The 22,714-nt window shown below is 41.0% G+C and overlaps 2 protein-coding genes and 1 non-coding gene across 6 annotated transcripts in view; 2 read left to right on the forward strand and 1 right to left on the reverse strand.

Moving 5' to 3' along the window:
* The first annotated feature begins 502 nt into the window (after window positions 1–502).
* On the forward strand, window positions 503–15,517 carry armc7 (armadillo repeat containing 7). Its single transcript, XM_048545796.2, has 4 exons — window positions 503–609; window positions 9,815–9,931; window positions 10,325–10,468; window positions 11,786–15,517. The coding sequence occupies exons 2-4, from the start codon at window positions 9,835–9,837 to the stop codon at window positions 12,121–12,123; spliced, it is 579 nt and encodes a 192-aa protein (XP_048401753.1). The 5' UTR covers window positions 503–609; window positions 9,815–9,834; the 3' UTR covers window positions 12,124–15,517.
* Window positions 15,518–16,279: 762 nt separating this feature from the next.
* On the reverse strand, window positions 16,280–16,381 carry LOC125459580 (U6 spliceosomal RNA). Its single transcript, XR_007249047.1, has one exon. It is a non-coding gene; the product is annotated as a U6 spliceosomal RNA (small nuclear RNA).
* Window positions 16,382–17,047: 666 nt separating this feature from the next.
* The window catches only part of tmem138 (transmembrane protein 138), a 30,183-nt gene continuing 24,516 nt past the window's right edge, over window positions 17,048–22,714 (forward strand). Inside the window, exon 1 of one of the 4 annotated variants that reach the window (XM_048545220.2) lies at window positions 17,048–17,258. The gene's annotated coding sequence lies outside the window, so the exon portion shown is untranslated. The other 3 variants (XM_048545218.2, XM_048545217.2, XM_059651996.1) reach the window with 3 other exon arrangements.

Genomic DNA, 22,714 nt, shown 5'->3' on the forward strand with positions numbered 1-22,714 from the left:
TCGTGTGTTAAATTACATGATAGATGTGCCATACATCGGTCTGTACTGGCTTCTGTAACTTTGCAATATACCAGCATGCTTTTTGAAAGTATCGTGTAGTTGTCAGTCGTGACTTGACAGTCACTCTCCTCTATGTCACAGGGCTGCCATTCTGGGTCTAAAATTTACGCCGATCCTCCAGTATAATGCTGAGGTTTGCTGTACTTTCAGTACTGTTCTGATTTTAAAACCAAGATCGTGTCTGCTCTCTCAGATGCCCCTAAAAGATCTCATTTCACCATTTCAGAGAGGTGTCCCTTAATCATTAGAGATATTAATTGTCTGTTCATTATCGCATGATTGGTTCTGGAACATGTTGTGCTCAAACTGATTGCTGTGTGAAACACTTCAAAATCACGTGAGATGTCCTGTGTCATGAAAGGCGCTGAATAAAAAAAGGAAACGATTGAAATGGCCTTTTAAATGGAAATGCATCCTCGCCGCCCGTCGGCGCTGCCGGGAAGACGAAGTGGTGTTGTGGGTCATATGCGCATGATCAGCGACGAATCTCGTAAAAGTACGGTTACGTTTTTTTACAACTTCCGTCGATGGGGATTTTGAGTTGATCAGGTTGTGTCCTTTATTTATTATGTTCTTGTGTGTTGATGCGGTTTTTTTTCGTTACACTGGTTCCGTGAATTTTATATTATTGAGAAGTTGATTTACGCCATTCACAATTTGACTGCTTTGCTAACGTTTCCGAGAAGATTAGTGTTGTTTCAAGTAATTAGTTAGATATCTAGTACCAGGATTTCAATCAAACCGGATTTAGTCATGAAATAGATTCAGAGATAGTAGGAACTGTTGATGCTAGAGAATCTGAGGTAACAATTTGTAGAGCTGGATGAACACAGCAGGCCAAGTAGCATCAGAGGAGCCGGAAGGCTGACATTTCGGGCCTTGAAAATGTCAGCCTTCCTGCCCCTCTGATGCTGCTTGGCCTGCTGTGTTCATCCAGCTCTACAAATTGTTTTCTTATTTACTCATGAAATAGTTCACTATCTAGGAACATTTTCCTGTATGGTAGGTTCTATACCAACTCAAACATTTCAAGTTCAAACATTAAGAGATAGCAAGAACTGCAAATGCTGGAGTCAGAGATAACAAAGTGTATAGCTGGAGGAACACAGCAGGTCAGAAAGCATCAGAGGAGTAGAAAAGTTGACATTTCAGGTCCAGATCGTCTTGGGGAAGGGAGCTCTGAAATAAATAGAGATGAGGGATGGGTTGTGGAAAGTGATAACAGGTAGGGAGCGGTGGGGATTGTTCGGTGAGGTGGGAGGGACAATAGGTGAGAGAGAAGATGGATGGGTTGTGTTTGAGGGAGAGAGGGTTGGGTATGGGATGATGCTGGGGGTGGGGAGATTTTAAAACTGGTGAATTCCATGTTCAGACCATTGGGATGTAGGCTCCCAAGGTGGCATATAAGGTGCTGCTGCTCCAGTTTGTGGGTGGTGTCATTTGAGACACTGGAGGAGGCCTAGGATGGACATGTCACCCAGGGAGTGGGAGTTAAAATGGTTTGTGATCAGAAGGTGTTGTCATTGCTTGTGTACAAAGCATAGATGCTTGATGGAAATGGTCTTTGAGTACGCCTGGTTTCACCAATGTAAAGAAAACCACATTGGGAGCAGCTTAGCATCAGTAGACTAAGCTGACTGATGTTCAGGTGAACCCCTATCTGATGTGGAAGGTTTGTTATGTGCCTGGAATTGGAGGTGAGGTGTAGGGGCATGTGTAGCACTTCCTGCGGTTGCAGAGAAAGTTGGTGGGGTTAGTGGGGAGTGAATGAGGGTGTTGCAGAGGGGGTGGTCCCTATGAAAGGCAGGTAGGGGTGGAGAGAGAAAAATCTCTTTGGTTTTGGGGTTGGATTGTAGGTGGCGGAAGTGGTGGATAATGATATGTTGGATGTGGAGGCTAGTAGGGTGATATGAGGACAGTGGGGATTCTGTCTTTATTTTTGTTGCGGGAAGGGAATGTGAGGGCAGAAGTGCAGGAAACACAAGACAGGCAGTTGAGGTCATTTTCGATCACTGGAAGAGGGGTGGGGAATGTTATGGTCCTTGAAATAGGAGGACATCTGGGATATGCGGGAGTGGAATGGCCTGTCTTGGGAACGGGAGTGGAGGTGGAGGAATTGGGATCACACTCTCTTGCAGGAAGGTGGGTAAGAGGAGTTGTAGTTCATGTAGCTGTGGAAGTTGGCGAGCTTGAAAAAGATGTTATTTTCGAGGCAGTCACCAGAGATGGAGATAGAGGTGCCCAGGAAAGAGAGGGAGGTATTGGAGATGGTCTAGGTGAATTTGAGGTTGGGGTGAAAGGTGGTAGTAAAGTTGAACTGTTCAAGCTCCTCTTGGAAACCTGAGGCAGCGCCAATACAGTCTTCAATAGAGTGGAGGAAGAGGTGGGTGACAGTGCCAGTGTAACAGCAGAAGAGGGGCTGTTCTACATCTCCTATGAAGAGACAGGCGTAGCTTGGGCCCCTGCACGTGCCCATGGCCACACTTTTTGTCTGTAGTAAGTGGGAGGAATTAAAGGAGAAGTTGTTAAGGGTAAGGATGAATTCAGTTAAGTGAATGAGGGTGTTTGCGGAGGGGGATTGGTTGGACCTGTGGGAGGGGAAGAATCAGAGGGCTTTTAGACCATCTGTGTGGGGTTACAAGTGTGCAGGGATTGGATGTCCATAGTGAAAATGAAGTCTTGGAGGAGGTGGAAGGCATGGATGGTATCTAGGGCATAGCTGGGAAGTTCCCTAACTGGGGGGGGGAGACAATCATGACAGTAAGTAGAGATAAGTGAGGCTGTAGCAGGAGCAGGCAGTTGGGCAGTCAGGTTTGTGAATTTTGGGAAGGAGATGGAAATGGGCAGTGTGGGGTTGGGGAATGATGAGGTTGGTGGCTATAGGTGGGAGGTCACCTGAGGTGATGAGGTTATGAATGGTTTTAGAGATGATGGTTTGGTGGTCAGGGGTGGGGTTATGATCGAGGAGGCAGTAAGAGGAAGTGTCAGAAAGTTGGCGCCAGGCTTTGGCTATGTAAAGTCTCCCTTATCTGAAGGTTTGATGGTGAGGTTAGGGTTGGAGCTGGGCAATTTCCTGTGCAAATAAAAGCAAAGCATTAGGATGTTGTAAATCTGAAATAAAGCCAGAAAGTGCTGAAAAGCAGCAGGTCTGGGACCATCTGTAGAAAGACATACAGATTTAATATTTTGACACTAAGGCCTCTTTGGAACTGATAATTGCTGGAATATACGGCCTTTATGCTGCTGATAATGGGGAGGGGGAGCAAGTGGAACAGATGGTGGGTGTGCCTGGAGTAAAGGACAAAGGGACTGCTTTGGAAGTTTTTAAAAAAAGGTATAGATGGTGGTTGGTATTTTTAGCAGAAAACAGGTCAGCTCTCCTGAGAGCAAACCGTGTAAAAAGACTTCTGGGGGAGGGGTGACGGTGTATGGCTGGTGGCCAGAGTGGACAGTAAGGTGTAATCAGAATGGAGGACAGTGTTCAGAGTCTAAAGTTGTCTATCTCAATGTTGTGTTTTGAAGACTATAAAGAGCCTCAGTGAAAAATAAGGTGCTGTTCCTCCAGCTTGCATTGGACTTGGCTGCAGCATTGCAGCAGGCCAAGGTCAGAAATGTTAGTGTGAGAGCAAAATGATGTGTTGAAATTGCAAGCAACTGGCAGATGGGGGGTCATTCTTACCATCCGAGTAAAGGTGTTCAATAAAGTAATCACTAAGTCTGCATTTGATCTCATCAAACCTAGTTATTAATACATATGTGGCTCAATGTAGCATTTTGCTTTGTGAATCTGCTATGAGATGTGTTTTATTATGTTAAAGATCCGATATAATTTCTTTTGCTCTCGAAGTGCAAGTAAAAAACAGTCCATAATTTATCGTCTCAGTATTTCATTCTAAATGGATAAACTTACTATTCAGAGTTCTGCTGCACACTGTTCACCTCCTCACCCTTGCGAATCATTTGACTTGCCCAGACATTCTGTCCTGCTATCCAGAGGCAACAGGCCCCTTTGTGGGAGGCTCTTAGTGTTAGAGTCTTCTGCTTCACCATCAGGGATTTGACATGCAGAGTCTTGCATGCAGCATTCCAATGCATTCGAAGTTAAGGTGGTTCATGGCCTCCCAGATGGCTTCTGATTTTTGCAGCCTTGAAGCATCCGTTGCATGTGTATATATAGTGTGCATGTTTACAGCCCCAGTTGTATTTTTGGTGGGGTTGCTTCTTAATTTTTGGCTGCATTTCTGTTCTTATTCTTTGGGCAGTTGGTGTGTTGGGGTGAAGCAGAGGAGTATTGGCGCCCAAGTCAGATGACCTTGTCCATGTTCCTGGGCTTAGTCGTCATAGGCAGTTGCCTGAGGAATTGGTTATTGGACTCAATTTGCTGCCTCTTTTCAGTGGTTATGTCCACACCCAAGTGCCTCTGGTGAGGGAGCATGTGCTATCTTTTCTTTCTATTCATTTGTGGGATGTGGACATCACTGACTGGCCAGCACGTCTTGCCCATCCCTAGTTGCCCTTGAAGCTGGCAGTGAGCTGCCTTCTTGAACTGCTGTAGATTGACACACAATGTCATTAGAGTGGGAATTCCAGGATTTTGACCCAGCAGCAGTGAAGGAATGGCGATATATTGCCATGTCAGGATGATGAGTGGCTTGGAGGGGAATTTGGAGGTGGTGGTATTCCCACATGATCGCTGCCCTTGTCCTTCTAGATGGAATTAGTCATGGGTTTGAACAGTGCTATCCGAGGATCTTTTGGTGAATTTCTGCAGTGATTCTTGTAGATAGTATACACTGCTGCTACTGAGTGTCGGTGGTGGAGGGAGTGGATGCTTGTGGATGTAGTGCCAATAAGTGGGCTGCTTTGTCTTGGATGGTGTCAAGCTTCTTGGGGCTGCACTCATCCAGGCACGTGGGGAGTATTCCAGCGCACTCCTGACTTGTGCCTTGTAGGTGGTGGACAGGTTTTGAGGAGTCAGGAGGTGATTTACTCACTGCAGTATTCTTAGCTTTTGACCTGCTGTTGTAGCCACTGTTAATATGTGGTGAGTCCAGTTGAGTTTCTTGTCCGTGATAACCCCCCAGGATATTGATAGTGGGGGATTTGGTGTTGGTAACGCCATTGAATGTCAAGGGGTGGTGGTTGGATTGTGTCTTATTGGTGATGCTCGTAGCCTGGCATTTTTGTGGTACAAATGTTACTTGCCACTTGTTAGCCCAAGCCTGGATATTGTCCAAATCCTGCTGCTAGGCTGGAGGACTTAATGGCCAATGCGCACCACTGGGAGCAGGAATATAACACATCTGCGCCACCACTGCCCCCCCCATGCATTTTATTACGAATATCATTTCATGATTTGATTTTTGTTACAGTGCCCATTTAAGGGCTGCTCCTTTTTGTCTTGTTAGTCAATTTGATTTATTGATTTTTTTTTTAAAATTGGCTTTCAACATACAATGTACTGCTGGTGGCAATAGTAAACTTTTTGCAATAAATGATGGTATTCAGAGAAGATCGTCACCCCAATCATCCACAAAACTTGCTCCTTTGAAGTTTGCAGGTAAGGAATGTTACAGTGGAGGTTGAAGGGATGAACTGGATCATTTTTTTTCATCTTACCCCTCCACTGGTCATTACGAAGTTTGGAATTTTAAAAAGGACAGTGATAATACTAATTATGTATGGATGTCAGAGTGTATTTAGTTCAGTATCAGGAATAAGTCAACCAAGTTTCTTTTCAATAACAAATAATTTATTGCAAACAAAACTTTCTCAAGCAACAATTCTTAAGAATATAAGAGATAATGGGAACTGCAGATGCTGGAGAATCCAAGATAACAAAGTGTGAAGCTGGATGAACACAGCAGGCCAAGCAGCCTTGGTGCTCCTGAGATGCTACTTGGCCTGCTGTGTTCATCCAGCTTCACACTTTAACTAAGAATATAAGGTTTAGATTATGCGTATGTATATATTTAAAAATCCTCTTCTTGAAAAGTAATACATACTTGTGAAAAATGTAAAATGCTGCAGATTCTTATCTTAAAGCACTTTGACCAAGTGACATTTAAATTCAAGAGACAAATGTCTTCTCCATGTATTGATCTGTAGTGGAAAACATGTAGGGCACTGGGGTATGGATCAGTTGTAGCTGGCTGATTTTCGACACTGCAGACAGTGAGGTAGATTCCAAAACGTGAATGAAGGTGGCCTAGCAAGTGTTCAATTCATGAGGATTTGCAGAGAATGGGAGCACAAGTGGGTAGCTGCTCTTCATGCAAGTCAGACAACAATTTACTAAAACTGAATATGTAATCATCCTTGAACTGTTCTGAGTAAGCTCTTGAAAGCTTTCCAACCAATCCCCTGATCCTATTACCAGGTAAAATGCAATGTATAAACCATAACATAATGGTCAAACACACTATCCCTTGCATTCTACAGTATTCATAGATTGTTGGCTAATACACAATACAAATGGGTTATTAAAATAAAATGGATTTCATAACTGAAAGTACTCTGATAGGAACTCATCTGATATCACTAAAGCTCTGAGGCTGTGTTCCGATCATATCTTGCACATGGAGGAATGCAAATCACAACCAACCAACTGCTAAGTATTCTTAGCATTTATTGCAAAGAAACTGAAGTTTGATTGAAATGGATTTATAGAGCTGTCAGTCTGAAATATACAGTGGAATCCTTTCAGCCTCTGAGCAATGCAGACATCGGTAAGAAATTTGGGAGTATCATACAAGGAGCTTCTTGCCATCAAAAGCAATAAGATGCATTTTTCCAAAGAAGTGCTGTTAACAACATAAGATTCTAGCTAGTGAACAGCGAGAGCCTATTCGTATGCAATACCTTGAGTTAACATCCTCATTATGACAGAACACACCTTATTTGATATGCAGTTTCCCATTCTCCCACACGCCACATGCAAACTAGACAGTGACAATTCTGGACATGAAAATCAGTTGTAAGCTGTTGACTCCATCTTGCCACTTGCTCCTCAAGACCCCCATCAGTTACCAACATCTCAGCATATTCCATAGGTAGCATTCACACGCAGTCCACATTAACAAAGCAGGATGCCAGTTACACTCTGTCTGACATGTCTGGGGCACATGAAATGAACAGTTTAGGGCAGATGCAGTCTGCCAGTGCTTGATCAGGTGGGGTTTAAAGATGGTACCAATGCCAGGAATCCCAGGATGTCCTGGCAGTGGCCAGTATTTCAGTCTGTGACAAGCAGGAGGAAATGATGGGTACGTGGGTAATGTAGCGAGTTTGGGAAGGTAGTGTGAAAAGATTCATTAGGGTTCATGGAGAAAGATCCTCCATGAAACTTGCAAATATTGATGTTTAAGTGAATTTTTGAAAAATTCAACCCATGGATACTGAAACTATCATGACATTTTTACTTTCTGAAAAATATTGATTGTGTCACAAAAATATAATGAGTTTTATAGGGACAGAGCCTGAGCACAGGAGGCTCTTCTTGAAGAGGAGATACAGGTCAAGAGCACTGGTAGATCAGTAAGTTGTTGAATTTAGTTGGGGGGGCAGGGGGCAGAGAGAAGGGGTGCGGGGTTTTGATTACAGTTACCTAATATCGGCAGCAGCAAAATTTGCAGCAATTTTCTGATGGCTTAATGGGCTTGTTAAGAAGCAATAGTTTTTTAAACAACAAAAATTGTGTAACCGTTACATGAGTGCACTTCATCTATCCTGAAACTGTGTGCTGTGGAATGTGGTTTAATATTTGCCCCAAGATCATACAGTCTTCGTACTTCTCTTGGGCTGAAGCTGGGGAACTCCTTGTCTTTTCGCAAGTATATGGTAGTTCCACTGATCCCTCTCACTCCTTTCCTTTCATCACTCTTGATAGAGATAGTCGGAACTGCAGAATTTGGAGAATCTGAGGTAACAAGATGTAGAGCTGGATGAACACAGCAGGCCAAGCAGCATCAGAGGAGCAGGAAGGCTGACATTTCGGGCCTAGACCCATCTTCAGAAATGGGGAGGGGAAGGGGGTTCTGAAATAAATAGAGAGAGAGAAAGAGGGGGAGGTGGAAAGAAGATGTATAGAGGAGACAGACAGGTCAAAGAGATGGGGTTGGAGCCAGTAAAGGTGAGTGTAGGTGGGGAGGTAGGGAGGAAGTAGGTCTGTCCGGGGAGGATGGACAAGTCAAGGGGGTGCTTTGTCTCCGCTTCCCTAACCTCCCACCTATTTTCCCCCCTCCCACCTCAAGCCCCAACCCCATCTCTGAACCTACTAAACTTCATCCTGTCCCCTTGATCTGTCGTCCTCCCTGGACTGACCTATCTCCTCCCTACCTCCCCACCTACTCTCCTTTACTGGCTCCATCCCTGCCTCTTTTTGACCTGTCTGTCTCCTCTCCACCTATCTTTTCCTCTATCCATCTTCTATCCACCACCCCCTTCTCTCCCTATTTATTTCAGAACCCCCTTCCTCTCCCCCATTTCCGAAGAAGGGTCTAGGCCTGAAATGTCAGCTTTCCGGCCCCTCTGATGCTGCTTGGCCTGCTGTGTTCATCCAGCTCTACACCTTGTTATCACTGTTGATTATATTGGTTTTGCAGACTGGCCATTTATACATTGTCAATCACCTGTCTAAACTCTCTTGCCCCCTTGCCTGCCTCCATTTGAAGGTTAGCTTTTATTCCTTTCAAGAGCAAAAACTTATTTTTCAAAACATTGGATTGATAATAGGGAAGAACAAAGAAACTTACAGCACAGGAACAGGTCCTTTGGCCCTCCAAGCCTGCATAGATCAAGATCCTCTGTCTAACCTGTCATCTATTTTCTAACGGTCTGTGTCCATTTGCTCCCTGCCCATCCATGCACCTGTCCAAATATATCTTAAAAGACGCTAACGTGTCTGCGTCTACCACGTCCGCTAGCAACGCGTTCCGGGCACCTACTACCCTCTGTAAAGAGCCTTCCACACGTATCTCCCTTAACTGTCCTCCTCTCACTTTGAACTCATGACCCCTAGTAATTGAGTCCCCCACTCTGGGGGGGGAAAGCTTTTTGCTATCCACCCTGCCTATACCCATCATGATTTTGTAGACCTTAATCAGGTCCCCCCTCAATCTCCATCTTTCTAATGTAAATAATCCTAGTCTAGTGTAGTGTAATGTTGATAAATCTTTCATGTAAGTTATATCCTCTGATTCTTGCATTCTGTCCTTTTGTTTGCATATTCTAGAAATCTATTTATTTTGCAGAAAATCAGTGCTGTAATGCTCAGGCTACACAAAATAATAAATCTGAACCACTGAAATAATTTTAGTTTTAATGAAGACTCCAATTTCCATTAGATTTTCAGGAAAGGCCAAATTACATCTTTCACCATGTTGTCCTCTCATCGTAGTTGATGTCTAATTCTGTGTTTATCGTGGGAACAACCTTGTTTGGGACATGAAAGTGTTTAATAAGTGGAATAGTGAACTGTATAGCCATGTGGGATTGTCACTTCAAAATAGCTGCAGATGGACTGACTTTCTCTTTCACTAGTGTATAGAAATGAGTGTGCCAGTTGACCCATTGTTCTGCCATTTTGTTAACAATGGAACATAGAAATAGGAGCAGACTGAAGTTTTTGATGAATAGAGTAGTTTTTAAAATCATTTTTCTATCTGTTCTTCAACTGATATTAGGTTATGTCAAACATCATTTCCTTACTGTAGCCATTGCTTGGTTTGTAACCAGTTTTCTTTTTTCTGAGCAGCTAATTGAATTTCGGATGAAATGGCTAGTTCAGGTCAGCTGAGAGAAAGTAAATCTCAAGATCGGTTTGATTACCTACAAGCCCTTGTCACTGAGTTTCAGGATACTGATAGTCAAGGTAAGATGATAAAAAAAGTTGAATGGTGATCCATGATTGTGAGCTGCAATCAGGAGTTGGAGCTATAGTATTCTAACCAGTAACTGTTTGTTTAGAAAGGACAAGGATATTTGGATTTAAACCACAGAATCTAATATTTTTGGTTGTGCTCATGTTTCCTACCATACAAGATTGCCAGTGTCTTAAATGCTTGCAGTTCATCTTTAATCAGTTGTATGCTGGATTATTTATAGTAGCATTTCACAGGGTAGGTTTCTCTGCAAAGGTTACCAAAAAATATTTTACATTGTGTTCATTCTGCCATAAGTATGATTGTGTCCCTCAGTCCCAGTGACAATGACTGCCAGTGTTGGCGTTCTGTGTTTAAAATCTATGATTTGTTTTACTTTTCAGAGGCAAAAGAACAAGTTCTGGCAAACCTAGCTAATTTTGCATATGATCCCAGTAACTATCAGTATCTTCGACAGCTGCAGGTCATTGACCTGTTCCTGGATATGCTTACAGAAGATAATGAACGACTTGTAGAATTTGGAATGGGTAAAATCTAAGTTCTGTATATGTATTTTGTCACATTTCTTTTGTTGGGTAAATGGATCATCCAAACTCTGCTCAATTCCAATCCTTCTGACATAATCATTAAGTATTTTAAGGAAAAATGATAAACTTTGGAAAAGTGCAACTTCAGAAATGTTGACAGTAAAATTTAAAGTTTTTTTTATGTCTGAGTACTGCCTTATTTTCTGTGATGGATCCTGGAACATGGTTGCTATGTTTTAACTGCTAACCCGACTTTTCCCTTTAAAATCACTGCAGATACTGGAAATCTGAAACAGAAATTGCTGGAAAATCTCAGCAGGTATGACAACATCTGTGGACAGAAATCAGAGTTAATGCTTCGGGTCCAGTGACTTCTTCAGAACATTCTCGAGAGGGGTTACTGAATCTGAAACGTTAACTCTGATTTCTGTCCACAGATGCTGCCAGACCTACTGAGTTTTCCAGCAATTTCGGTTTTTGTCCCAGAGGAAGATTGTTTATATATTTTTCTGGACATCAGTTAAAGATTAATTATTTCTAATGAAGTATTTATAACTTTCAAGAACAATCTGTCAAGTTCCCTCATGATCTGGGGAAAGACCACTGTAGTGGTAATGTCACAGGACTAGTAATTCAGAACTCCAAGCTAATGTTCTTAGGATGTGGGTTTGAATCCCACCATGGCAGATGGTGGAATTTGAATTTAGAAAAAAATAAAATCTGAAGCTAGTTTAATGGCGACCATTTAATTGCTGTCAATTGTTGTAAAAATCCATCTGCTGAGGAAGAAAATCCTTACTTTACTACTATCCTTACTTTGTCTGGCCTACATGAGACTCCAGGCCCATAGCCATGTGGTTGACTCTTAGGTCAGACCAGTTTTGCTAATATCCAATGAATAAATTGTTAATCTGTAATCAATGTGCATCTGAATTGACGTGCTCGCTCTTTGTGATGCTGTTCACATATAGACATACTTCAGATGACAGTGAATCTTCTAATAATGTTTTTTTCATGAAATGTTGGGAACATGTTATATGTAATGTGCCTATAGAGTCATTAGGTTTTTTATTCCAAAGTATAATGGGAAGTTAGTGTTTACAGGTTAAAATTATTTCTTTTGTAGCAATTGTAAATTAGTGATCTTGTTTTGTACATCTTAAATGGGAAGGAAACTGTCAGGACATGAACAATAAAATTAATGTTTAATGAGGCAGATCACTCAGCGTATCCTCACTTTTAAAATTTTTTTGTTCACTATTTTGTTCTTCACGTTTTCATGGATGCAAGTGTTGACAATGCTTTTATTTTCAATAGGTGGTCTCTGTAACCTCTGTTTAGACGAAGAGAACAAGGAATACATTTTGCAGAACAATGGAGTTCAGGCAGTGCTGAACTGTTTATCCAACCATAATGAGGATACAGTGCTGTCTGCAATTACCACATTAATGTACTTGATGACTCCTTTGTCCCGGAAGGAAATCACAGCAATGCCAGTTATTGAATGCATGCTACGGTTCTCCATGTCTAAAAACAAACGTCTAAGTAATTTAGCAACCCTTTTTCTGGAAGATCTTTGCTCATCTGAAGAGGTAGAAAAAGCTCGGAACTTGCAGAATCACACAGCCCTGGGAATACCACTTCCAAAAGAATAGCTCAGAGAATTCTTAGTATTCCCCAACATTCGGTGCCTTTTGGAACAGTTTGTGAATGTGGTGCATCAAGTATAACATGCGAACATTATTATTAATTTGTAACACTGTCCAAGTACCAGCTTTGTTGAGTTGATAGCACTGTTATCTTTAATGTTAATTCAGCTATTGCTGAGGAACTCTGCATTGATGGAAGTGTGCCAGATGTTGCATCAAGCAAAATCTTGTTCAAGTGGATATTAAGCATTGCACAATTTTGTTCAAGATTGGGCCTATTTCTGGAGTTTGTTAAAATTCCTGCCTGAACAAAGACATGTAAACAAAAATTAGTCAGTCATGCATATCTCGTTTGTTGTATGGATGGCTGCTGCATGTCGTACATGACTTGTTACATTTCACAGGTACTTCACATATAGTTTAACAATACGACATTAATATAGTATTATAAAACCAAATGTTGGGGATGCTGGAGATCTGAAACACAAAAGCAGAAATTGCTGAAGAAACTCAGGTTTGGCAGTATCTGTGAGAGAAAATATTAACCTTTTTTAAACGTTTCTGAAGAGTCACTGGACTCAATGTTAATTCTGTTTTTTCCCACAGATACTGCCAGACCTCTCCTTTCTCCAGTATTTCTATTTTTTTTAGCGCTACGTAATGTTGTGGGTGAATCACCACAAGTTACTTTTAAGTAGGCTACTTGTTAATAACTCTCTCAGACAGTCAAGGACTGAAATAATGACTTAAACTTTATTACATGTAACAACCAAAAAAACAAGCCTCACAACCCAACTTAGCTTTATCTGATTAATGATGGAGCTTGCCAACGTATGCAGTGTCTTGTCTCTGGAAGTGTCCACAGTTTAACCCTTATGTAGTGTTGTTCTTCAAACTTCTGCTAAACAGGGAATTTTGGTGTTTGATTCTTATACACATTTTTTGTACTTCAAACTGATGATGTGATTTTTTTTTAAAAGTCCTTTCATCCAAATTACAGTAAATCTGCGGCTTGCCACTTTCTCAGAAGTAGCTTTTGTTCCTTGTTACATTTGGCCTTAACTGTCTATTCAAAGTCACAGCTTTCCTGTGATGAACACCTTAACTTCTTGTGCAGGGCAATCAGTTGTCCTTCTGGCGTAGAGCGTCCAATTTATTGTGCACATGTCAAAGCAGTTTTATTTGTTTTAGCCTCCACTCTTTTTACTGGACGTGGCTAATCGCTTTCTATTCCTGTATAACTCTGCCCTTGTCTTTTAGATGTTTGTTCCCCCATAATGAGTTATTGCTGCTGTTATCCATGTGTAAGTTTCTTTTGGTGATTCATTAATCAATCCACGAACAGTTATTGAAGTTCAAAAGTTTATAATACCACGATAATTTTTTTTTGTTTTGCTTTTTTTGGAAACTAAGTGTATCCTCACTGAGGAATGAGAAGATTGGTTGTTTGGTGAATTAGACAAATTGATGTGCTTTTTTTCCACTATACACATCAATGGACACCTAATTAAGTAAGACACAACAAAGCTGGAACCGTTAACATGTTTTTATCCATAGTGTTAATTTACCTAATTTATGCTTAGTAAGTGACACTTACACCAAGAAAACCAAATCTCTCCTTTGTACTCTTATCGGTAGTACCCTTTGTTGCTCAAAATGTTTAGATTGAGAGGTTTGCTTTGGTTGTCTAATGATACTAACTTTTACTGACACTGAGTTCCATAGATGCCAATGTCCTATCCCTTCATAACATCATGCAAATGCATGTTCTTCATGTGAGTTTGAACCAAGTATAACTGAATCTGAGCTTGATCCTGTCCTTACCAGATAGAATTCTGTATCCCTCATGTTAAGGATCGCAAGCTTAATGAATTTTATACTTCTTCAACTGTCAACTGATTGGAGGTTGCTTTGTGTGTAAACTTGGCAAAACTTAATATTGTAACATTTGTTGTCTTTATTCACCATTTGCAGTGTCTGTGGAATTGAGTTCCCAATTAACTTTATTCAGGTGTTAGACATTAAATATACATTCATTGAAAAGCTTAAAAAAACTCTGAATGTATTTTTATGTACTTACAAAAAAACTGTTGATCTGGGATGCTTGGAAAAACTTAAATGACCGAGGTGCAACATTGTGGAATTGTTTTATGTGCAACATTCCTGATTCACCCTACTCCTGGAAACAATTTAGATGAGGCTAAGATTGTCCAACAAGCATGCACTGCACTATTAGGAATCTACAGTGATTTTTACACTTGTGATAATCCTACTTAAAAAGTTTGAGATAAAATAGAAGAATTCACATGGTACATGTTCTCAAGCATCATAACCTGGCTATCTCAAAGTGGCCTATTTAGCATATTTAATAGCAATGTAAAGCCCAGTGTTGAATATACAGCAGTTTGTAATGCAGGATTTATCAAAGAACATGTGATCAAGTTAAAAGCATTCAAATCAGCATTGAAAGTTATCTTGGGTAATGTGTATCAATGCTACTCTAACACACTGAAAGAATGACAGGGATAGGATTGGGCCTAATATTGGTACCTTTAAACCTGCATAAGATCAATAATTTGGGCATAAAAACTGAGCTAGTTGAGGCAAACAGACATAATAGGTTAGAGGATAGATTATTAATGACAAAAGTGATAGATGTTTAAAGGAATATTTTGTGATTTAAGAATTTTTTTTAGTAGCAATATATTTAAGGAAGGAACGACTATCCCAATTAACTAAAAAAAATTAGGGGAAACATCAAACTTAAGGAATAAGCATACATCTGTTTACATGTTTGTACAGTGCAGATGATTAATCAGGATACAAAGGACAGCAAAGCATTTCAAGGGTTATTCCACAGTGAGACATTAGATTGAGAGGAAGCTAGCTGGGAATGTACGAAGAGTTTCTAAAGGTAGTTGAATAGGAAGGTCCAAAGTATATTTTGTCACCTCCCAGAGTGAGAATTACAGGTTAATAGTAGATAATAAGAAAATGATGGATGAAATGAACAAATATTTTGCTTCTGTCTTCACAGTGGAGGATACAAAAATATTCCAGTAATAGCCATAAATCGAGTGAAAGGGAGAGTAAAACTTAAGAAAATTACAACTCCCAGGGAGGTACAAAGTGAGCTGTAGTTGCAAGTCTGGGTAAAATGAACTTCATTCTAAGGTCTTAAAAGAAGCATGTAATGAGTTGGTCAATATGTTGGTGTTAATTTTTCAAAATTCCCTATGCTCCAGAAAGGTTCCATCAGACTGAAAGTAACAACATAACTCCTTTCCTGGAAAAAGGGAGGGAGACTGAAAACTTATAGGCCAGTTAGCTTGCTGTCAGAAACAGTTGTTAGAATAAGTCATTTTTATAGCTGCACACTTAGGGAGAAAATCAGCATGGCCTTAAAGGGAAATTATGTTAGTCATAGAGATATCTGACACGGAAACAGGTTCTTTATCCCAACTTGTTCATGCTGATCAGGCATCCTATCCTAACCTGACATGGTCCCATTTTCCTGTGTTTGGCCTGTTTTCCTTTGAACTGTTCTTTTTTTTAACCATGGACCTGTTTGAATGTCTTTTAATTAGTTTAAACAAGTTATTTGAAAGACTAACATGCACTGAATAAAATGGAGCCTATAGACAGTGTTGGGATTTTGATTAGATTAGATTAGATTCCCTCCAGTGTGGAAACGGGCCCTTTGGCCCAACAAGTTCACACCTCCCCTTGGGGTATTCCACCCAGAGCCATCCCCCAGTAGGCCACACACCCCTGAACACTACGGGCAATTTAGCATAGCCGATCTACCTAGCCTGCACATCTTTGGACTGTGGCAGGAAACCAGAGCACCTGAAATTTCTGAAGGTATTTGATAAGGTTCCATATCAAAAGGTTTATGAAGAAAATCAAAGCACATGTGTTACGACATATACCATCAGTTTGCCTTAGAAAATTAGCTGACCTGAGGAAAACTGAGACTGTGTAAAGAGGTTTTTATCTGATTGGCAGGATCAAATGAGCGAATAGACAAAAATTTGTAGTAGAATTATTGCCTTTTTAAACTAGCTGATAAAAGAGGATCAAAGAGCAGCACATCCTGACGAGCTAAAAGGAGCAGGTCGGACTTCCCGATCCACCAGAAGGAATGCCACAGCTGCGCCACAAATAAATGGGACACCTCACGAATTTGTTTGTCCTCCTTGAGCGGGGGCTATGCTAATCCCATTTGTGTCGTTCTGATTTTAGTATGTATGCTGCCGAACGTTTATAATGACCCCAGGAATATCGCGTCTTGATTTCCAACGCGCTGCCCAGTAAGGTGTACCAATTAATGAGACCCTGCATTTTGTAATGTGTTGTATTTTAACCGTATATCGAAACGTTCATAACCCCTTTATGCAATTAAAAAAAAACTCTTAAAGGTTGTCTGTCACTATTACTAGGAATTATAACATGTTGAACATTCACAGGTTGGCACAAGCTACCACGATGACCGTTTGACAAACCGATTCTTACCAACAGAAAATGGCAATTAAGAATCGTACATTTGATATCTGGTATATAAATATACAGAGTTTAGAGATGTTTCAGGTCGTAACCTTTTATTAGTATTTCTATCTGAAAACTGTTTCTCACTTCAAGATGCTGCTAGAGATACTGAGTATTTCCATCATTTGCCGCTTTTGTTCCATATTTCACGCTTTATGTTTAAATTCTCCACATTCTTGATAAACATTAGGCGAAATTGCAGTACAAGCTAACCAACTCTTAAACAGAAGATTAATTTTTCAATTGCAAATAATTTCACAGGATGTATAAACTGTGAAAGTAAATTTAACTAAAACATTTACCTTGATTTGTGTGATAGCTGCTTAAGGCTGGCAAGGCGGAGTTTGCACATTCTCTGTTCCTGCGTGGGATTTCCCCCCCGCCCAGTCCAAAGCTGTGCAGGTTAGGTGGCTTGGCCATTCTAAATTGCCCACAGTGTCCGGGGATGTGCATGCTAAGTGGATGAGACATGGGGAATATAGGGTTACAGAGAGCGGGTTGACGGGGGTTGGGGCCGAGTGCGTGTTCTGGCGTTTCTACGATTCTAAGTCACTCCTCAACTACTTTGTCAGTTGTTCTACTTCCCAAATGAGGTCAGGACTCTTCAGTTTCAAACCCGTTCTGCTGGATACAAAAAGAATTGAATTTCACAAAAAACTTTTTTTACAATGCCGTTTCAGATTCCAATCTAGGGATTTGGTGCGGGAGCCAAACATAGAAATTGAGACAAGAGATACTTTAAATATACACAGAAAGGTCTAGGCCCGAAACGTCGAGCTTTCCTGCTCGGCCTGCTGTGTTCATCCAGCTCCAACACCGTGTCACCTCAGATTCTCCAGCATCTGCAGTTCCGATTATCTCATGAATTTACTGTTTTTCAAAGGGCTACTCGAAGAGAAAACTCCGCTTTTTACGTCCGGCAGGTGTCACTGTTCTACCGGAGATGAAAAGCGGCTAATGATGTTCTTCCAATAATAGATAACAAGGTGAGGCGCTGGATGAACACAGCAGCCGAGCAGGAAAGCTGAAGTTTCGGGCCTAGACCCAGAAGGTTACTGTGCTCATACACCTCCACACCTAGTTATTCTCGGATTGTCCAGGATTTGCAGTTCCTATTATCTCTGAAACGATGTTCCTCCAGTCCGGTAGGTGTCACTGCGGACGGAATGCGCATGTTCGATGCTTCGCGTCTCGGTTTCCATGAAAGCCGCCACAGCGTTAGCAATTGTCGGGGCTGCCGCGGGTTTGGGGCCTGGGATGGCGTGATGGCTTTGTACAGGGTGAGCGACCACCTCGCATTCAGAATTAATAATGCGGCCGACTTTTATTCCGGGTCTTTGGAATTTTTCAATTATTTTAAACCACATTGCTTATTTCCACAAGCCACAAATTACAGTTGGGATAGTGAGGATCGGAATTGGGAATGAATGAGCGTCAGGGCTGCCTTGGGGCATGTCTTCATTTCGGAGGGGAGAAAAGGAGAAGCCTGGTCCATCATAACAAAGTGTGAAGCTGGATGAACACAGCAGGCCAAGCAGCATCTCAGGAACACAAAAGCTGACGTTTCGGGCTTGGGGGTTTCTGGTGTGAAATTTCATGTTAACTAATATTCAACAGAAGTGCAATTCAACCCATTTTTATTTGATCATTTCAGAGGCTTCAATCCAATGATTTCTTAAATTATCCCAGGACAGTGATTGCTTTTTGAAGAATTTCCTGACATCTGTTTAACAGTATGCAGGTTTGTTGCCCGTCTGTTGAGAGCATTTAGAAAGATAGGGTGGGGGGGGGATCTAACTGAAAGTTACAGAATACTGAACAATCTCGACAGAGTGGACTTTGGGAAGATATTTCCATTAGCAGGAGAGACGAGGACCTGAGGGCATAATCGTAGACATCTTTCAGAACGGGGATGAGGAGAAATTTCTTCAGCCAGAAAGTGGTGAATCTATGGAATTCATTGCCAGAGAAGGCTGTGGACCAGGTCATTGAGTATATTTAAGATAGTGATAGGTTCTTGATTGTCAAGGGGATCAAAGGTTACAGGAAGAAAATGGGAGAATGGAGATTGAGAAACTTATCAACCATGATTGAATGGCCTAATTTCTGCTCCCATGTCTTATGGTCTTAAGCGCATTACTGTTAGTCTGAAGGTTCACCTATAGAAAAAGAGGATTCTAAAGAACAACTAGACTCTATTGGGAACCATGAGACTGACCTCTGTGAAGAGAATTTTGGTATGGCTCTAAATGAAAATATCACATCCATTTTCACAAATGAGAGGGATAATGCAGATGTTACAGTGAGAGAGAGAAGTGAAATAATAGATTAAATTCTCATCTTGAGAAAAAGGTATTAAGGGGCTTAACATCGAGGAAAGTGAATAAATCCCCAGGCCTACATGAAGCCTGACATAAAGAAATAACTGCAATACTGACCATCATTTTCCAATTGTGGATGTGGTTCTGGATGATCAGAAAACTGCTAACGCATTATTTTTGAAAGCAGGGAATGTTGAAATGTGTAATTGCAGTCAGGTTAACCTTGGCTTGGGAAAATTATTGAGGAAATGTTCTGCGGGTGAAAATAAATCTTTGTTTAAAAATAGATTGATTAATAAAGATAGCAGTACAGATTTGTTGAGAAGTTTATGTCTGGTGGTGACATCCTCTGAGGAGGTTCAACAGAATTATGCAATTGACGTGATCTGTGTGGATATTTGGCAAGGCTTTGAGAAGGTCTTGCATGCAGAATGATCTCATAAGTAAACACCCACAAGATCCAAGGCTAAGTGGGAATATTTCTTTTTTTTTGCCCCCTTCATTGAATTAATGGGATGAGGGTGTCACTGGCTAGGTAGCATTAACCCATCTCTGATTGCCCAGAGGGCAGTTGAGAGTTAACTACATTGTTGTGGGTCTGGAGTCACGTGTAGGAGAGACCAGGTCAGGATGGCAGTTTCCTTCCCGAAAAGACATTAGTGAACCAGGTTGGTTCCTCTCTCTTCTCTCTTCCCCCCCCCCCCCCCCCCCCCCCCCCCGCCATCAATGGATTCATGGTCATTGTTAGATTTTTATTGAATTCAAATTCCACCATCTGCCGTGGCGGGATTAAAACCTGGGTCCCCAGAATATTACCTGGGTCTCTGAATTTAACAGTCTATCGATAATACCACTAGACAATCACCTCCCCTTGGTAAGGAGGATGGGAGCCAATGGTTATGTTTATGTCTTAATAGCTGGAAGGACCTTCCTAATTGAGTTCTGCAGGGATCAGTGCTAGGTCCCTTGGTTTTTATGGCATATATCAATATTTGGAACTTAAATGAAGGGGTTATAGTTAAGAAGTTTGTAAAGATACAAGATTTGTGTGTATTTGATGACTTATATACTGTAGGAAGATATCAATGAATTAATCATGTGGGCAGAACAATGGAAAATTGAGCTCTTTGGCGAAGTATGAGGTAACACATTTGGGGAAAGCAAACAAGGCAAGGAAATGCATGACAAATGGTTGGATGCTGAGGAGTGTGGGAGAACAAGGGACCTTGGGAGTAAGGTAGCTGGATGAGTAGTCAAGGTAGGTAAGAAAGCTAATGGGGTACCTGCTTTGAATTAGCAGAAGCATCAAACGTAATGGAGGTTTTGCTGTGACTGTAAAAACTTTAATTAGGTTACAACTGGATCAGTGCAGTTCTGGTCACTGCAAGAAGGACGTGATTGCAGTAGAGAAAATCAGAGGAAACATGAGGATCTTGCCTGGTTGGATAGTTTAGCTCTGAAGATTATGGGAGCGGCTTGTGTTTGATTTCTTTGGAATTAAGTTAGTTAAGAGGAAATCGTAAGTATGTAAAATGGAGAAGTTAAAAAAGGTGGATACCAGGGATTTCTGTTTGTTGAGGGATTGCTAAATGGGGGAATAAGTCTATGATAGAGCTAGGAGGTTGAGAGAGTAAGTTGTTTTCACTTGGGCAAGTGGGGTTCTGGAATTCTGCCTAAAAAGGAGGAAGGCCAAATTTCTCATAACATTTAAAAAGTACTTGGATCGGCACTCAAAGTGCCAAGGTCTGCAAGGCTGTGGAACAAGATTTGAAAGGTGGGATTGGTGTGAATGGCAACCTGTTAGCTGGTTGGATGCAGTGATTTGAATGACTTTCTTCCATGCTGTAAATTTCTGTAAGATTTATGACATTTTTTCAGAGATGAGGAACTTCAATTATATGGACAGATTGGGGAATCTGTTCTGTAACCATTCTAAGATGTACCAGGAAAAGGGAACTGAAGACTTTAAGCATCTTTGTGAGGACCCTGGGAAGTCTTTCTCAATGTTACTGGGATGGCTAAAGTAAAAATGAAATTATTAAAGGTTATAGAAACCTGAGGTCTGTGTTATGTGGATAGTTGAAATGGTAAAGAGTTAGGGTGACATTGTAGCATTCCAGTTGGTCTGCACTCCTGTTTGATGCACAGTCTATCAATATACTTGCATCTGCTCGTCTGCTTCTGTGCAACAACACATGTGTCTGCATGCATTTGTGATGTATTGTGTTTCCATGCAACTAATCACAAACCAGCGTGCATGGGCATGTCATTGTTGGGGTGTGGGCTTGCCTGCAAAAGTATGTATGCTTGTCTATCTGTAAATACTCTCCTATCTAAGAGCATGTGCTTTTTTGTTTATTCTTTCATGAAGTGTGGGAATCATTGTCAGGACCAGAATTTGTTGTTAATTGCAGAAGCGAACTGAGTGGCTTGCTTGGCTGTTTTGGAGGCCAGTTAAAGTTAAAGACATTGCAGTTGGTCTGGAGTCATATGTAGGCCAGGCTTGGAAAGGATGGCAGATTTCCTTTCCTAAAGGATATGTGTGAACAAGAGATAACACAGTATGGAGTTGGAGGACCTCAGCAGGCCAAGCAGCATCAGAGGAGCAGGGAAGCTGACTTCTGAAGAAGTGTCCTGACCTGAAACGTCAACTTTCCTGCTCCTCTGAGGCTGACTGACCTGCTGTATTCCTCCAGCTCCCCAGTGTGTTATCTCTGACTCCAGCGTTGGCAATTCTTACTATGTGAACAAGATGGATTTTCTTAAAAGTTGATGGTTTCTAGGTAATATGTAGTGAACAAATTATCAGGTTAAGTTACTGAAAAGCCAATAGTGTCAATCAAACTATAACCCCACAGAAAATCTGAAGGGAAGTGTGAAAAAGAGTGAACTGAACAAGAATAAATGTAATTTGTGCCATTTTGCAGACTGAGGGATAGCTGCTGATAGATGTGGAGTTGATGTATAGTCTCCAATTACTTAGGCAGTGTTGACAATTCCTTTATACAGGAGTGATTAGTGTTCATTAATTGTTACTTTACCTTTTGAGCGATGATAATTTTAGTAGTAAAGAAATAGCTCTTTGCAATGACAGTACGCCTGCATTGTGCAGTGTAACATGGCCTTTGACATTAAAATAAAGTCATCCACTCTGATTTAAGTGACTCTTTCTTGTGTGTTCAACTGGAATGAATGAAAAGCCTAGTTGAACTGACAAGGTGATATTCTTAATCCCAGAAGTAGAGTCTACATAATTAAAGTATCACATTAATCTGCTTTTTATATGCTGTTTATATTTGTGGAAGTAACTGTAGTGGAAGGTGAAAATAAATAGAAATTACTAAAATGAATAACAACTAGAATGATTTTTTTTTCCCCTAATACATAATTCAAGAAAAAGTGGGATGAAGACCACGGAAGATTGTCAAAAATCTGGAGTTGTAGAAGCACTGGATTCTTGGAGAGTTATAGGGCTGGAGGCAATTATAGAGGCTGGGAAGGATGATGTAAAGTGATTTGAAACCAGGATGACAGTTTTAAATTGGTGATTCTGATAATCAGAAACTAATGTAAACCAACAAACTGAACTTTGTCTGGCTGAGGATACTGACTACAGCTTTAGTGACCTGAGGGCGATGGAGAATGAACGATGTGTGCCCAACTGGACAGCTTTTGGAAGTCTGAAGATGACAAAGACGTAACTGAGGGTCCTGGCAGTAGATGGCTTT

Source organism: Stegostoma tigrinum, chromosome 17 (genome assembly GCF_030684315.1).
Source record: "Stegostoma tigrinum isolate sSteTig4 chromosome 17, sSteTig4.hap1, whole genome shotgun sequence".
NCBI classification, from domain to species: Eukaryota; Metazoa; Chordata; class Chondrichthyes; order Orectolobiformes; family Stegostomatidae; genus Stegostoma; species Stegostoma tigrinum.

Bases quoted from the DNA above. Each gene is read 5' to 3' on its own strand.
- armc7 (XM_048545796.2), top strand. From the start codon at position 9,835: ATGGCTAGTTCAGGTCAGCTGAGAGAAAGTAAATCTCAAGATCGGTTT. The intron at 9,932-10,324 runs GTAAGATGATAA...TTTACTTTTCAG, and splicing joins TCAGGATACTGATAGTCAAG to AGGCAAAAGAACAAGTTCTG. The intron at 10,469-11,785 runs GTAAAATCTAAG...TATTTTCAATAG, and splicing joins ACTTGTAGAATTTGGAATGG to GTGGTCTCTGTAACCTCTGT.